General features: G+C 38.7%; 2 protein-coding genes across 2 annotated transcripts; one reads left to right on the forward strand and one right to left on the reverse strand.

Moving 5' to 3' along the window:
- Positions 1 to 1,873: 1,873 nt before the first annotated feature.
- Positions 1,874 to 3,032, reverse strand: LOC110046888 (uncharacterized). Its single transcript, XM_020752601.2, has one exon. The coding sequence runs from the start codon at positions 2,934 to 2,936 to the stop codon at positions 2,406 to 2,408; it is 531 nt and encodes a 176-aa protein (XP_020608260.1). The 5' UTR covers positions 2,937 to 3,032; the 3' UTR covers positions 1,874 to 2,405.
- Positions 3,033 to 4,445: 1,413 nt separating this feature from the next.
- On the forward strand, positions 4,446 to 14,851 carry LOC110046933 (gamma-aminobutyric acid receptor-associated protein). Its single transcript, XM_089282232.1, has 3 exons — positions 4,446 to 4,670; positions 9,578 to 9,656; positions 13,470 to 14,851. Exons 1-3 carry the CDS (start codon positions 4,581 to 4,583, stop codon positions 13,655 to 13,657), a joined length of 357 nt encoding a protein of 118 aa, XP_089138358.1. The 5' UTR covers positions 4,446 to 4,580; the 3' UTR covers positions 13,658 to 14,851.
- Positions 14,852 to 17,039: the final 2,188 nt, after the last annotated feature.

Here is a 17,039-nt window from a genome sequence, read left to right on the forward strand (position 1 = left end):
TTGAAAACACCGACTCGGATTTGAAGGTGCACGCGCTACACCATGCAAATGAGCTACTTATGTACGCGTCAGACTTTCCTTTAAAAAACTTTTGCAAACTCGCCAAACAAACAGAGGCAATAAGAAACTATCAAAAACAGGGTTTGGTTATGATTAAACATTGTTTGGGAAACTCTCAAATTAACTCGATACCAGAGTAAAGAGTTTTCTTTCATAACTTTTCTTTACAGAACAAACGCAAAAGCTTACACGTTCAACTAGCGCGAGCACATATTATTAGTCATTCACAACGCGAAATTGAAGTCTTGATTTCGACCCTGAAAAACTGACCTTTTCCATCAGCTCAGAGCATAAAACTACATATAAGAGCCCTGTATCTAATTCCTTGCCTTATTCCCTGCCATCGCTGTGAAAAATCTGCGAGAGAATCTCGCAACTCTCACCATTTGATCACGCAACGTGACAACATCCACGCGAGAACCCCCGACACGTGCGTGGATCCGCGCGGATGTATGACGTCAGGATGGCGCAATTTGTTCTAAAAATAGAAAAATTGTCCCATATCGTAGGTACGCGCGGATCCCAAGACTTACGGTCTCCGTCCCCGATTATGGCTCCTGGTACTCAGTAATTTGAAATTACACCTATACACTAATACGTCATTAAATTAATTAATTAATTAATTAATCCATTTAAATATTGGCCGTATCTCTCCAATCAAAACAAAGCACAAAACTCAAGAAATCAACCAGAACACGAAGCAAAAAAACACGCGCTAGGTGTGGAAATAGCTGCAACTGCCTTACTGTAGAGAACATTGCCGAGAACACAAGTTTTACAGGTGTTTTTAGTAAACAATGATCTTTACATAATAGACCAAAATATTCATCCCACCAATGCCTCAAGCATCATTGATAGCTCGTTCAGCTACTGACAATGACGTTGCTGAAGCTAATTTACAACAGAATGTAGCTGGCGGATCAGATTACAGTTTTTGTACGGCTACGCGCGAAGGCAAGTTCCGAGGCGGCGGACCGTTTTGAATCATGGAGCGGCGGGGGGGGGGGGGGGGGGGGTGGAGGGTGGGGGCTCATCGTTAAGCCAAGCGCATATCCCTACTCGTATTTTCCAAAATGACTTTTGCGTTCTTCGTTTGCACAAACAAACTTTTATGTTGCGATGTCTAGTGTTCAATGTGTCCGTAGTAGACTTATGACAATTCAGGAGGAGGCCGTTGCTTAGACAAGCCTGCTTCCTGGTGGCTTTAACTTCTACTTAGGGTAGTCTTTTCAGTCCTCGTAGGCCAGAAAATGTGCCCTCGGAAGTCGCCGATTTGTGTACCTTTGGTGACAGGAGTTTTGTTGAGAGCTTTGCAAATGATTCTTACATTTATACCACTTGACCTACTTCGGGCAGATCACGAAAAGAAATATTTTGTCAATCTAATCCTATTCTGCGCTAGCGATATTTTCGGCACCGAAACGTCGGGAGAGCTACGCCTTCCCCCGCCCGCCCCCCGTCCAAAAAAAAAAAATTCGTTTGAGGGGCTACCCCTCCCCCTCGCTCCGCCGCGTATGACAATGCAATGCTATGAATTGCTGGTTTTCAGTGTCACGCAATTCAAAATAGACTGAAATAGATCAAAATAAAAATCAAAACCGGTCAATAGATAAAGTCCAGAATCTGGGAAATGAAAGAATGTAAATATGCAAAGACTCTCGTCAAAATTCTGGTCACAGCAATTTTTCTTATGCGAGATATGCGAAGAAATTTTTTCCCGAAATTTATAGAGATTTGTATGGAGACGCCATGCGGGTGCCCATCCGTATGGGCACCAACATGGCGGCCGGAAACCAACAGAAACATCTGTCACTGAGTTTTGCTACAAAAGCGTGCATTTATCCCTTGAGGAACTCTAAAACGTTAAAATAATACTTTCTCTAAGACATGAACTGTTCAGATAGCCAAGTTCCCCGAAATAAGTCACTTTTTTAACCATCATGACAGCTCTCTAGGCCGTCATGTAAATACCGCGTCACGCAAAAGCTTAGAAATTCAAGTGTAGTGTATCACAAAACCAAGAACTCATTCGGAGCGAAAATTTGTATGAATATTAGTTTTCAGCTGCTCTTATACATCATTAAAGTAAAATCTCAGGAAGATCAATAGTTTTGTAGTTCGAATTTTAGTGACGTCATGTGAAAACCAGCTTCCGGCGTGATCCCGTATTTCGGTTTCACTTTGTAACGCAGGAAGAAATAATGAAGAAGTATTGTAAAATTGAAAAAGTATCTAGTGTTGCCGTTCAGCTAAGGTACAGTGTGGAAGAAGTTTGCAAGACGCAAACTTTTCTAAATGTCATATGTCAGGAAAATCAAAAAAATACATCGAAGTCCAGTGCAGTTTTAACGCATAACGGCGAACAGGAAGGCCACAATGGCAGCGAGAAGCCCGGCCAGTGCCACTTTGTCTCCGTCAGTGAGCTTTTGAGCGTGCTTCAATCCAATGTCCTCCGTGTACATGTTGCAGTAATCTTGGCAGTTGTTGCAAAGCTTGAAGTAGCTTCCAAATCTCTTCATCACCGCTACTGCCTTCCCAATTAGCTCCTGGCCCGTAGCTTCGACCTTACCAAGGTATTCCATCTTGGCCTTCGCAGATTTATCAACGGATCGTGTGACTGGATAGATATGCTTTTTGCCGTTGACTTTGATGAAACCAAGCTCAACAGTGACAAAATGCTCATCATCTGTGGTGAGAACGATGGACTTGTGCGCTCCGAACTCACTTCCGCGAATAGAGTAGACTTTATACCCAAGTTTTAAATTGAGTTGCGGCAGCAGTCCTTTCTTATCAAGCTCAATCAGTTGTTTCTTGTACTTTTGCAGATAGTCTTCTGTGTCGAGCATGGGCTCGGCGAATATTTCGGTGGAAGACATAACTTGTATCTTCAGTGGATCGACAAAAACGATGAATCTTCCCTACTTAGGTAGGACTACGTAAAAGGAAATTCCCTGCGTGGTTAAAACGCCACCTGGTGCAATCTGATTGGATGTTCTCGTGCAACAATATTTCTAAGAAACCTCATTAAAGTTGCGAAACAAAAGTCGTCTTTTTTTTTCTTGGAAAATTTTAATACTAGTCTGATAACCAAGTATGCGCTGCACTGTTTAGCTGTCAGACGTTTCGTTGCTTTCTTCCAGTTCACTTTACATACCAGGCAGGCTACACGGTCTGCCGGAGACTGTAACCATCTCAGTTCAACCGGGGCCGTATTTTGGTTGAGTAGCCCGCTAGCAGCAGTCGGGTTCACGTTGCACCTGAAAGTTGGCCTTATTCAAACCTGAACAATTGACTACCCTTGGCGGAGGCTTTGTCGGTACTGAAACGTTGCAGCAAGAGCACCTAGTAAACAAAGACGAGTATTCTTGAACCGCGGCTAGAACATGCCGTCTACCCACCATTTTGTCTGTCTACGTGCAAGTTCACCCCGGGATGACGGGGTTTGTTGCATGTAAGCGCAGGGTACTTTTCGACCGCGTCTAGGCGGGTTACCTAACCTAACCGGGTAATCCCCCTCTATGGAAACAGGCCCTTATAAATTGGAGGCTGAGACTATTGCAATCACTGCACCCGTTAATTGTTCAGTGGCGGATCTAGGGAAGGGGCTCGGGGTGCCCGCCCCACCCCCCTTATTTTGGGTAAAAAAAAGAAGGAATGACTGAAGGAAGAAAAGCCGGCAGGGCAAGTAAAACAAAACCGGGGGTCCCCTGGATCCGCCACTGCCGTTTATCCGAGTCGGGTTCAGTCCTGGTGGTGTTGAAACAGTGATGGGTTCGAAAGTGGCATTTTCCAGTAGAAACACTTTCTTCAGCTGAAGGGGAAATTTTGCGCCTTACCTCGGGCATTCCAAAAAGTTGTCGTATTAAGCTAAAGAACTGGTCCGTTTACTTCAGGCTCGAGATAACTTAACACTCTTTTCTCCAGCAGTAACACATCGAACGAAATGTGAAGTACTTAAATTTGATTTAAAGAAAAAATGACATTGACTAGATTTGAAAAGCATCTGTCTCAGGGATGGTATCTGTTGTGATCTAGTGAATTCGTCAGAAACTCAGGCTGTGCTAGTTTCGGACCGTGCCCCACATCCCTGACAATCCTTGTTCGCGTACCTCATTTCCGGTCTACCACGATTCTGTTAAAAAGGTTTTCCTGCTTGTCTTACAATGCTTAACATCCAAAAAAATGTGATTCCTACTTTTAGTAGTAGTAAATGCAGGAGACTTAATTTTCATTACGATCTTTCTCTGTTGTAAATCTAGCAAGTTCGAACCTGGTGCAATCTAATATTGTTGAAATGCTGCGTGATGGAAAGCAACTTCCGGTTCGTTTCGGTTGAGTGTCTCTACAAATAAACCAAATATGCCTACGTCATCGGGGAAAACTGGGAGAACATAACATCACGTGATTGCCTGGGAAACATACATTTAGCGCCATTTTGCTTGTGCTTAGGAAAGACAGGGAAGGTTTTTTCGGGTTTTACAACAGCCGTTTAAGTAGACTGAACTTGTAAAAGTGCATCAATGAAGTGGGAATACAAGGAAGAGCATCCGTTTGAAAAGAGACGGGCAGAGGGAGAGAAAATTCGGAAGAAATACCCCGATAGAGTTCCGGTGAGTCTTGTTGGCAGGTTCTGTGGCAACTTCCTGTGAATACATGTTTTTTCATTTCTGAGAACAGTTAGTCAGGAAAGGGCTGCTTATATTAAAGCAAAATAACATTGTTACTCTTCCCATCTGTATTAGAGGCTAACAATATGTAAACGAAGCGGAGTGTGTAAAGCGAAAACGCTTGCAAAAATTTTAAAATGGCGTCAGCTTTGTAGTTGCAACGTCACGAATTACTGTCTGCCTCTCCCAATGTTACGTTGTGTTATTTGCGAGGGTAAAGAAGCCTTTGAATTTGTAGCTAGTCGATTTCATTGCATTTTCTTGGAAGCCGAAGGCATTGTCGAGATTCTTGTAAGCTTATTTGAAGATCGAGAAGGAGTGTCGTCAAAGATGCGAGAACATGTATTTAAAGCTTTCTTTCTCTTTGTGGTTCGAGCTCGTATTTTACATGAAGAATTTCACGTTTGATCCCGTTTTTATCATCAATTCTTAATATTTGATAGAGTTGAATATAAAATACATCTGGTGTGCCTGTAAAAGGTGATATTTTAATCGATGTAGTAAATTTTTATAAGGTAGAGTTCTTAGCATTGACTCTGCAGTGGAAGAATTTTTCAAACCTTTCGAAACTGACTGAAAATTTTCATGGAAGCCGGACTTCAATATTTATTAGTTTAACCTAGTAAGTTTTCTTTAGAAATTATATCGTTCTGGGTTGCACTGAAAATGATGTTACCTGTAAGTCTAGTCCCAAATTTATTCCTTCATCCTGCAGTCCCGTTTGAAATGCTTAAAGAATCAAATAGAATTGGAAAATACATTTTCTATGATTCAGTCTCCCAGTGATCTACAAACCTCATCAGTCCAAAACTTTTATCCGCACATGCTGCGAAACACTTTCTATTTGGACATCGGTAGGTGCTTGTAAACACTATACCACCATCACTCAGGGCATTCTTAAAATAAATTATTTCTCCAGGGTACCCCAAGAAAAACAACCTTTCAAGTTTTGTCATGGTAACTAAACATGTAAAATATATCTGTATCATGACTCAATGTTATAAGAAATGGTACCCCAGTCATTGACTTCTCTTAGACTACATTACAATAAATTCCACAATTTTGAAAGTGTGGCAAATGTCTCGAGAAGTGCTGTTTTTATGCATAAGAATCAGTGGTATTAAATTTGTAACACTGGATTGATGAAATGTTGTACACAAACTTTATTTATGTAGTATGTTAACTCTCACACTGTATAAGTTCAAGGAATGTTGTTGACATCTGTATTTGTAGTTTGCATGATATTACAGTTTGTAGTTTTCCATACATACATGTATCTTTAGATGTAATTTAACACTATTGCATCATTCAGTGAAAAATGAACACATGATGCTATAGACAACTTCAAAGTCCTCTGAATATGTGGTCCAGAAAATCACCATATGCACACAGATGGTTTGTCATGACAAGATTCATGAGGATCTGAAATCAAGGACCCCTGAACAGTAGAACATCGGCAGGGGTCCTAGTTTATTCAATCTGTTGCTTAACAGTGGGAACGAAATTTCTTGATGCCTCTTGACAAGAGACACGTTACGAAATCAGTTTAGTCATACCGTGATCTGACAACTGAAACACGAGCCTGGCAATTTAATTGAAAGAATATAGGCTCAGAAACAAGGGCACACACAGATATTTTCAAACTTACCCGGCATATTTATCTACAAAGACAAAACACAGAGATTACTCAGCAGATAAATTAAAAGACCTGCTGCTTCAGATGGTACATGTATTTGTTAACAAAACAACTTCTCTCGCTGAAAACAGTGTCCTTGGACATAGCAGGAACTAACTTCAGTGTTCAATTATTAAAGTTTGATTGGTCAGGATGTGAGCTGTTTTGCAATCACTTCTTTACATTCAAAACAACTTGAAAAATATGGCACACAAACCACTAGTAAGAAAATAAGAACAAGAATTTCAACAGCTATTTTTACTAAATATAATGGCATACTATTCTATTCACAAATTTAAATGATAGCCTTTAAATCTGGCCGCAACTCGGGATCAACTGATCACTTAATGGACATTACAAACATTTCCAAAGTGGTAAATACTGCTCCTACGGCTCTGTCCCCTTTTACCAGTTAAGTTCTCAGGTGCGAAGTACAGAGAATCTTAGTTTCAACAGCCAATACATTTTCATTTGGAGTAATGAAGAAATCATAAGTTTGGCTCTATGTTTTCTTAGCTTTGGCCGACATCTACATGTACGTGACATGTCCCCTTTGTTAAAAGGAATCTAAAATAAGGAAGTCAGTAGAGAAACCTTTTGACCCATAGCAACCTGGAAATAATACACCAAGCAGAATTGAGTTTTCGCTAGCAAATAGAACTGCTCCAAAAGTTCACCCTTGCCTTCTACTAGAGCGTGATCAGTATTTGGAATCGCTGACAGAAATAGCAGAGTGCACCGACTTTAGGAACAACCTCAATGTTCCCAGTAAGTACTTAAAATTTGCGGAACATTTTAAGTTGACACCACGTTCTTAATTATCAGGGTAGGGAACTGTAGAACTTTTAAATTACCCTAGTAAAGAGACAGTCAACATGGTCAGGGGCAAGGTGAGCAAAAAGCACAACTTGGAACAAGAAGATGGTATAAGAAAAAAGAGAAACTGTCAAGCCTTGTATTGCCTTTAAAGTGGCTTGCACTCAAATGAGAAAAGGGTAGTCCTAACTGTCAGGTTGTGCTGCCCTGGAAGCTGTAAAGAAAAAGGAAAGCCTGTCTTCTTCTGTCTTAAGTAATAATTGGTGAAGGGCAAGGTAGAGAAACTTGGGAGTGTGAACTAATGAATTATGGTGTCCGGTGGTGGATGCTTCCACTAATGGAATTTTTTTTTTTTTTTTCACATTTTTTTGCTTTTGCACACACAAAAGAAAAAACTTAACAAACACATAACTTCCATTAAAACTATCCTACTAACATTAGCGTGAGTAATTACAATGACTGCTAATACTTTACATGCAAGTAACTTATATTAATACAACGATACTAATGATAACATAAGTAATTACAATAACACTAGCACTAGTTACATTTTTTTTGACAAATCTAAACATACATTCTAAGTGTTTTAATTTACAGAATTTCCCTTATTTTTTTATTATTATTATTTAAAGAAACATTCGTACAGGACTAAACTTACATTACATTACTTTACGTACATTACTCAACATCTCTCTACTTATTATATTACTGTAGTTATTGGATTAATCACTTGCAATCTCTAGTACTTATTTTTATTTATACTAACGGTCACTTACTAACAGTCACTTACGGCATTACTTACATTACATTGCTAAACATAACATGACTTACATTACAATACAAAGCTCACAATTCACTAATTGAGCCTACTTGCCTACTTAAACTTACTTGAAGCACTCTACAAAACAACAGCTTAGTTACTTTCTGCTAACACTAAAAAGAAGATTTAGAGACAGTGCTGGTAGAAAAAAGATAAGATTTTGGGTTTTTGATTTAGTGCGTCTGTTTCAATTGGCTAGTTAAATCAGGAAAAAAGCTTCGCAAGAAAATCTGTGACTTAGGGAAGAGTGCATTTCTCTATTTGCCATTGTACTGTAGCTTTTTTTGGAATTCCTGCATATTTGGTTTCTCGTCCAAACATTTACAGGCGTAAATGTGTTATTTTAGAATAATGACGAAAAGGTGTAGTCTGCGTCTTGGGTAATCGGTTAGATGATTTAAATGGGGGATGTCATTAAAGGTTATTTGCTTATTTGGATACTAACTGTGGGAGTCTATGTTGGAAAAGTACATCTACAGATGGCATAAAACATAAAAGGGGCTAATGGTACACTAATCTTCCCTGGACTTTTCTACTGTTCAGTTCAGATAAATCACATCTAATAATGACCACTGTATTTCATTTTAGCAGTCATGATAAAAATGTTCACTTCTTCCTGCCATTTCATCAGTTGGAAGGGAATTAATTAAAGTTGGATCGGTTTGAACTCCACTGATCTGATCATTCATCACCTTGTAGATTTTTCCCTTGCACTGGGTCAGCAAGAATGCCAAAACTAGTGGAAAACACGACCATATACGCTTACCTTTTCCTTTCTGAGCCAAACTATCAACCCTGACACCAAATGTGATTGATTTGGTCAGGTCGGTGTATACATGTAGATACTTCAGCAAAATCATGGATAAACTGGGCTTGTTACAGTATTATGATGTGGTCTGTAAGACAAAATTTTAACTTGAAGTTACATCTAGTTTGCATAGTATCCGCATACTCATGAATACGGATAATGGTTCACATGTGACCATTCTCTCCGGTGCTCAACCTCTAATGTTATTATCGCCGTCATAATTAACCATTTGCACTGCATTACCTTCTTCTGTCTGGTCTTCTTCTCTTACTCTTGCAGTGAGATGCATGACAAGTTGACCACCACAAAGTACATGACAATGACAGATTTTTCGATCTTGTAACACAACTCACTGGAAATCAGAAGCCATACCCTGCTGTGAATTTCAGAATCACATGAATCTCATCATAATTTCTACTCTCTCTCCCCCCCCCCCCCCCCCCCCCATGCACTTGGAATTTCCATTCCAGAGTGTTCATGGTGACTCACCCTCCCCTCTGGAATGTCTGTTTTTTTAACCCTCATTTCCAAACCCTATTTTACTACATGTGGCTGCTAAAAAGGTTCTCAGAGAAAAAAAAAAACCTTGTTCAAGCAGGGTATGAAGTATGAATTGGTTGTCATTATTATTATTTTATTATTGAAGATGCAACTAATGCCATCTCTGGCAGCATTTTATTGTTACATGTACATTGTGTATGGGTAAATATGTTGTTTGTGTCATTTTATAGGTCATTGTGGAAAAAGCACCCAAAGCAAGGATTGGTGACCTAGATAAAAAGAAATATCTGGTTCCTTCAGATCTGACAGGTTGGGTAATCATTACTGTTAAAGTACTGACTTTCAAACTCCCTGGAGCACTGCAAAGTACTCTTTACTTGATGCACAGTACTATTTAGTACATACAGTGGAAGCCCTCATGAGCAGACACCCTCAGGATGCAAAATAGCTGTCCGTAACTGGAGCTTGCCGCCTACGAGAATAGTTCTCATAGGCGACAATTAGAGTTGTAAGGGAAAGATGGCCACCTATGGGAGCTTGCCTAGCTTGCAATAAATATTAGGAAAGCAAAAATCCCACCAAGTTTATTATTTTTTGTTGTTGTTTTACAATGTATCTCCTTTTGCTATGTCACGATAATGGTGGTAGAAGTATACTGCAGTACTAGGATGGGCCTTGGTGATAAAGAACAAATCATAATTGCAGCCAGCATTAACATTAACATTAACAGTCTCACTGCAGCAAAAAGCAGTTATACAGTTTACAAATGTTTATAAGTATTTTTCATAGTCAGGCCCAATTTCTTTCAAGTGTCTGCTAAAGGAAGTTAAAAAACAAAAGAAAAGACTAGAATATACGCCAGTGTTTCAGCCAGAAAATTTTACTTGAGGGCCAAAGTGGCCCCTGAAGACCTTTTTTAGGGGCCAATTTTTTTAGGAAAGGGGCCAATAAATTGAAAGCTACAGAAGGAAAAAATGCATCAGGGTACCAAGGAAAATAAAGCAGTTTATTAGGATCTATGATAAAATTTAAGTGCTTTTAAGTGCTTTTTGAAGTGTTTCTACTCAAGAAAGTTTCTTTTGAATCAAATACTAGCATAAAGGATCCGCACATTACAAGAGAACAAGCCTGAGGCCTACATGACATAGTCAATGATCAAGGGTTTGCAATGCATTATAGGGCGATTTCATACACGACTCAATACTGCAGCAAAGCAGAAGGAGGGACTGACTTCTTTTCTTATGTTGAATGTTTTAGAAGCAAAAATCGTTCAATGTGATTTTCTAGAAGGAGATAATGTGTGGCAAAATAGCCGTTATTGATCGTCAACACAGAGAAATGTAGTCGCCATAATGTGTCTAAACCAGAATTTTTGGTCGCCAAGGATGAAGTGTTAGTTGCATTGGTGACTGTATCGGTCACAATTTCGAGCCCTGGGATGGCTTTTAAAATACTATGCCTGTGTTAAGAGGCCCTGCGCCTAAGAAACGACCGATGATTTCCGGCTAAAAAATAAAATCGGCCGATTTTTATCTCCCAAGCAGAGGTTACCGAATACTATTTAAAAATGAATTTCTTTTGTTTCAGTTTCGCTTCAAACCAAAAATATTGAGCCACAAACTTTTTCCGTCTGATAGCAGCAAAATCAGGCCGAAAATAAGCCCCCACAAAAAACTGTTCAGAAATTACTATCGCAACGCAAAATAATGAGAAAACTACACAGTGTTGAAGAAAAAGGCCTTTTAATGCAATATCATTCGATAAACATCAAAAAACTGCCGAAGCGATTAACAAATAAAGTTTCAAATATTGCATACTAAATTAGATGGAGCGTTGGAGCTGATTTTAAAATAATTATTTCTCAAAAGTTCAACGCTTTTGAAAGCAATCACAGTGATGAATTAGACATTGGAGGGATATACATCACGTTTCTGGAAAAACATTTTTCGGCCAAAGTATATTGACTTTGTACAAAGCGTTCAAAGTTACCGTGTTTACCGTTATCCTGCTTCTTCGGCGAAACACTTCTCTTTTGCCAATACGGCCGTGGATAGCGTGGTAAACGCCACTTTAAACCTTGCTAGGCATTCAAAGACCATCCTGAGTAGAAGAACGTAGAATTAAAAGAGAAAGGAAGATGAAAAATATGCAGAAAACAAAAATAGCTCGAAATTACCATCTGCTAACGAAAGCTGAATCTGCCGTATTGGCAAAAGAGAAGTGCTTCGCCGAAGTAGCAGGATAACGGTAAACACGGTAACTTTGAACGCTTTGTACAAAGTCAATATACCTTGGCCGAAAAATGTTTTTCCAGAAACGTGATCTGTATCCCTCCAATGTCTGATTCATCACTGTGATTGCTTTCAAAAGCGTTGAACTTTTGAGAAATAATTATTTTAAAATCAGCTCCAACGCTCCATCTAATTTAGTATGCATTATTTGAAACTTTATTTGTTAATCGCTTCGGCAGTTTTTTGATGTTTATCGAATGATATTGCATTAAAAGGCCTTTTTCTTCAACACTGTGTAGTTTTCTCATTATTTTGCGTTGCGATAGTAATTTCTGAACAGTTTTTTGTGGGGGCTTATTTTCGGCCTGATTTTGCTGCTATCAGACGGAAAAAGTTTGTGGCTCGATATTTTTGGTTTGAAGCGAAACTGAAACAAAAGAAATTCATTTTTAAATAGTATTCGGTAACCTCTGCTTGGGAGATAAAAATCGGCCGATTTTATTTTTTAGCCGGAAATCATCGGTCGTTTCTTAGGCGCAGGGCCTCTTAAGCCCGAAGTCTTGTCAAAGGAAAGGACCAAATTGGCCCTTTTCTCGTTTTTCTGGGGGCCATCTCTGATTGCAGCATGGGATTCCCGCAATGGCACGCTCTGGCAGAAACACTGCTGTACACCCTCCAAGTGTCCGCAGCCACTTACCATAACGTCCCGCTTATGAGAATGAGTAAATGCAGAGTTTGTATGGGAGTTCTAACACGGTTTTGTGAAGGCAGTCATCAGTAGAGCTGTCCACTTACATGTACGAGTGTCCGTTAAGACAGCTTCCACTGTATGTACATATGCAGGGCTTGAAAACAAAATTGTATTCCAGCTTGCCCTTCAGACAAACAGCTCTCACATTTTGCTTTCCCTAGGCAAGTCTTACATGTAATAGTTTACTTTTTTTCCTTTTAATAAGTTGGCAGACAATTTTCCTGGGCCCTTGCCCATTGAATTGGGCCCATGAGAATGAAATGTCACTTGCCTAGCAAGAAAATTGACTTGTCCTGGTTGACAAGACCACACTTTTTCAAGTGCTGAGTATCACCACTGAATTATCTGTTTGACTACGTTCTTCCTGGCAGACTGCATGTTGTCGACCTTTTTTGTTTTGTCAAAATTATTATCATTGTGTGTTTGCTCATGGACATGCATACATATATATATATATCTTAATTGACCAGTCAAGATATTTTTTACCCTCATCACAGTGATTGAGCGTGCAAGATGCAGTATGCTTGGTTTTACAAATGTACATGGCACATGATGAGCTCTTCTTTTTTTTTGCATCTTATGAGTACCTTTTAATGAAATGCTTGACCTGTTTTTGTCAGTGATGCTACAGACCATGCAAAAATAGTTGATCACTTAGTTGAGCCAAACATGAAGAGTGTGAAAAAAATCTTTGGTCTTACAGGAATATTAGTATACAGTACCACACTGTACATTCTGCTTTTCTTGATTAGAACTCTGAAAGTCAAGAGTTTTAAGTTTTGTTTTTAAAAGTGCTAAATTGAATTTTACATGTACTGTACCTGTTCTGTCTGTGCAGTTACTCATAAAATGATGATACAACAGAGTTCCCATTAACACACAGGTGTGCATCTTATATGTGCAAAAAATGAAAAGGACTCACAGTTTTGTGGCAAAATGTGTCTTTGGGATGCTGGAAAAGTGTTCTGAAAATTGCAGTAACATTAGGCAAAAAAGAACCCCCAACTCTTTAGAACTGGGGCCCCCAAGGACCCTTAACAAACAAAACTTAGCAAGCACTCAATTTTTAAATATCAGTATATTAGTCAATTGCATTAGTTAATGTTAAATAATTTATTGTTATCACTTTCCCTTCCACAGTGGGACAGTTTTACTTCTTAATTCGCAAGAGGATTCATTTGAGACCCGAGGATGCCTTGTTCTTCTTTGTCAACAATGTAATCCCGCCCACAAGTGCGACAATGGGTCAGCTATACCAAGAACATCATGAAGAAGACTTCTTTCTTTACATAGCATACAGTGACGAGAGTGTCTATGGAGCTCAGTAAAAAATAAATTTAGATACATTGCACTGTAAACTTAAATTTGGGTCCATGTAGCTGTGAATGAATTCCCATTAGCAGCTAGTGAAGGTTATGACAATTATTAAATAGATACAGTTGAATGTTATTACTATACATATTTTGTGGTTTTATAATTTTGCTGTTAGAATATTTCAGCAGTATAGTTGTTGCCAGTGGTCATTCTGTTGTAAGTTGTGGAAGACTCTGGCATTTAAAATTAAGTGGAGGTGCTGTGGTAGTGAAATTGTGAAAAATACAGGACATCCTGAACTTTAGAGGCTCACTTAAAGAAATTTAGCAGAGAGAGCCAAGAAGAAAAGGAAGTTTTAGTTGTTAAATGGCGTTAGCTGACATGGAGTTTACAGTACTGATAGCAGTTATAGAGTAAACATTTAATGCTTCAAGTGCATATATAGTATGCCAAAAATGGTGGCACTTGAATGTATCCAGTTTTAAATAGCTGCAGTTAAAGATTATGCTTAACATGTGACAGATAGATCAAAATTAATCTTGAGCTTCTCTACACTTCTCTTGTTTTCTGAAACAAGGCTGTGGAGCTACTTTTTGTGTTATCTGGGACAAAATGTGCAGTTGCAACTTTTGAAGCTTTTTTTTAGGGGCAAAGAGATTTCCTTAGTTACAAAGTAGCATGGAATGGCCATTTTTCAGTTTCAGAAAGTTTCAGAGATTACTTTTTTGGGTCACAATGTTACATATACACACATTGTAAAATTGAAAATTTATTGTTTAAAATTGCATTAATGTTTTTCATTTCGTAGCAACTTATCATTTTGATTATGAGGAGCATCATACATTATTAAACTGCAGATCAATATCAGTGTTATATTTCTTGAAGGCAGGTGAATAAGGCAGATGTACATGTATGTAGATTTATTTTTGACTTGTTTCAAACCAGGAAGAACAGTCTGGATACATGCACTTGCACTTAGAGTAAACACAGTAACATACATTTTGTTCTCAGTTTTCAGAATACAAGAGAAGATAGTAGTAAGAACGATTCAAATTGCCCAACCTGTGGAATTACATTTCTTGTATATTGAATTTTTAATGTTCAAAGTTTTTGCGTTGTTTCAGGTAATTGTAGATGACGTAAGCAGTGTGATAATGCTGAATCTTAAGTTCTGTATGTAAAATAAATAATTATGATCCTGGACAAAATTAGTATTTATTTTTTAATGTTAATGTTATTACACACTTAATGACTGGTCTGGAGGAAAACAGTTAGAACTTGGTTATGTTTTCTCAAGAATCTCAGTGTTTTCCAAAACAAAGTCAAGGGGAACATCAAGATATGAGGGAAAACCAACTGGTTCTCAAGGGACCAGCAGCTAAGTACTTTGTTATATAGCTGGAGTTCAGTGTAGAGTAACAAGGCGAGGAGAATATTGCCCTCAAGTAAAGTTACCTCTGGCCAGCAGTAGAGCAGGCAACAATAATTGTTAAATTGTCACCTGTTGGGTGACATTTAGATATAGTGATTTACATGTCACCTTTGATCAACAAATAAAAGTGCTTGTTACATTCAACTAAACTCCAGCTACATAACAAACCCCAGCAGCAAACAACTGACAAAGCTGCACTGATACTCAGTATACAGAACCGTGCATCGTAATCCTATCAAACACACTCATTTCCTGCGTTTAGCTGTGTATCATTGAGTTATGATGTACCTCGGAATTTTGGAGAGCAAACCTCTGTGTGCTGCTTTTTGGTTCTTTTAACTTCCTGTGTGCATCTTAACTCAATTATTCATAGTACAAAAGAAAATGCAACTCTTATGTTCTTTTTACTTCTTTTCAAAATTTGCTGAGTGTTTGGAACTGGCTATGAAAACATGAAGAAACCATCTTATGTTTTCTTTTTTCATTTATTTTTTAATAACAAATCAGTACACTCAATGAATCAAAGTGTCCGATAACAACAACGACCGCAACAACCAAAACCATTGAAAATCACTTCCATAGATCAATTTATCATACCAACGTCCAGGGAGGAATTACTAGAAAAGGACTTTTAGAAAGTCTATATATATTCCCCCTTTCCGAGATTCCCTCTCGTAGAGGTTCCCTATTTTATTTCCCTATTCTTTCATTTTTATTTTAGAGACTCGCTGTTTTAGAAATACCCCGTTTCCCGTTCCCTCCTATCGGTTTCCAGTTCCCCACTGCCCCTTTTGACTACAGGCACTACACCCTCCCCCCCACCCTTCCCCCCCCCTGAGCGGCAGATTTTCGTCGGGAAGCCTTATTCAAACCTCTTGAGAGTACTTGTTTTCTCTGGCATACAAAGGTTGTCAAGAACATGGTGATTTTTTTTATGTGCTCAAGCAAAATGATTTTTGGAATCGCTTGGCATTTTCTCAGAATACGTTCAAGAGGTTTCAATGAGACCTGTCAAAAATTTTTGAAAATTTCAGACCGTCGGGTGATCCATTTAAAAGTTACGGTAACTTTAATGGTGGTCTAAAACACACAGACTGGGAACCTCTTGCGATCATGTTGGAATCAGCTGTTTATTAACAATTAGTATATTCTCAGCTCCGACTATTGCATTTCTAGCTCTCTGATTGGCTCAAAAACTCCGACTATGAGCCATTAGTCGGAGTTTTACCTTATATGGAAAACAGTGCGCCAAGTTTAAAAATTTTCCGCTCTGTAAAATTGTTGAAATAAAAATCGGCGGCAAAAACCCGATTAAGAATATACTAAAACAATTATTCCATTCGACCTTGTTGGATATGAAGTGATCATAACCAACTCGCGCTACGCGCTCGTTGGTTATTTATCACTTCATATCCAACAAGGTCGAATGGAATAATTGTTAATTATTCCATGAAACCGCGTTGGATATGAAGTGATAAATAACCAACGAGCGCGTAGCGCGAGTTGGTTATGATCACTTCATATCCAACAAGGTCGAATGGAATAATTGTTTTAGTATATTCTTAATCGGGTTTTTGCCGCCGATTTTTATTTCAACAATTTTACAGAGCGGAAAATTTTAAAACTTGGCGCACTGTTTTCCATATAAGGTAAAACTCCGACTAATGGCTCATAGTCGGAGTTTTTGAGCCAATCAGAGAGCTAGAAATGCAATAGTCGGAGCTGAGAATATACTAATTGTTAATTAGACCCGTCGCCTGCAAGGGCTACGGGTCAATAGCGCATGAGGCGAAGCCGAATGGGCTATTGCCAGTTTTCACATGACGTCACTAAAATTCAAACTACAAAACTATTGATCCTCCTGACATTTTACTTCCATGACGTATAAGAGCAGCTGAAAACTATTATTCATACAAATTTTTGCTCCGAATGGGTTCTTGGTTTTGTGATAGACTACGCCTGAG

Source organism: Orbicella faveolata, unplaced genomic scaffold (genome assembly GCF_042242905.1).
Source record: "Orbicella faveolata isolate gen_17 unplaced genomic scaffold, um_ofav_v1 contig_12, whole genome shotgun sequence".
In the NCBI taxonomy this organism is placed as follows: domain Eukaryota; kingdom Metazoa; phylum Cnidaria; class Anthozoa; order Scleractinia; family Merulinidae; genus Orbicella; species Orbicella faveolata.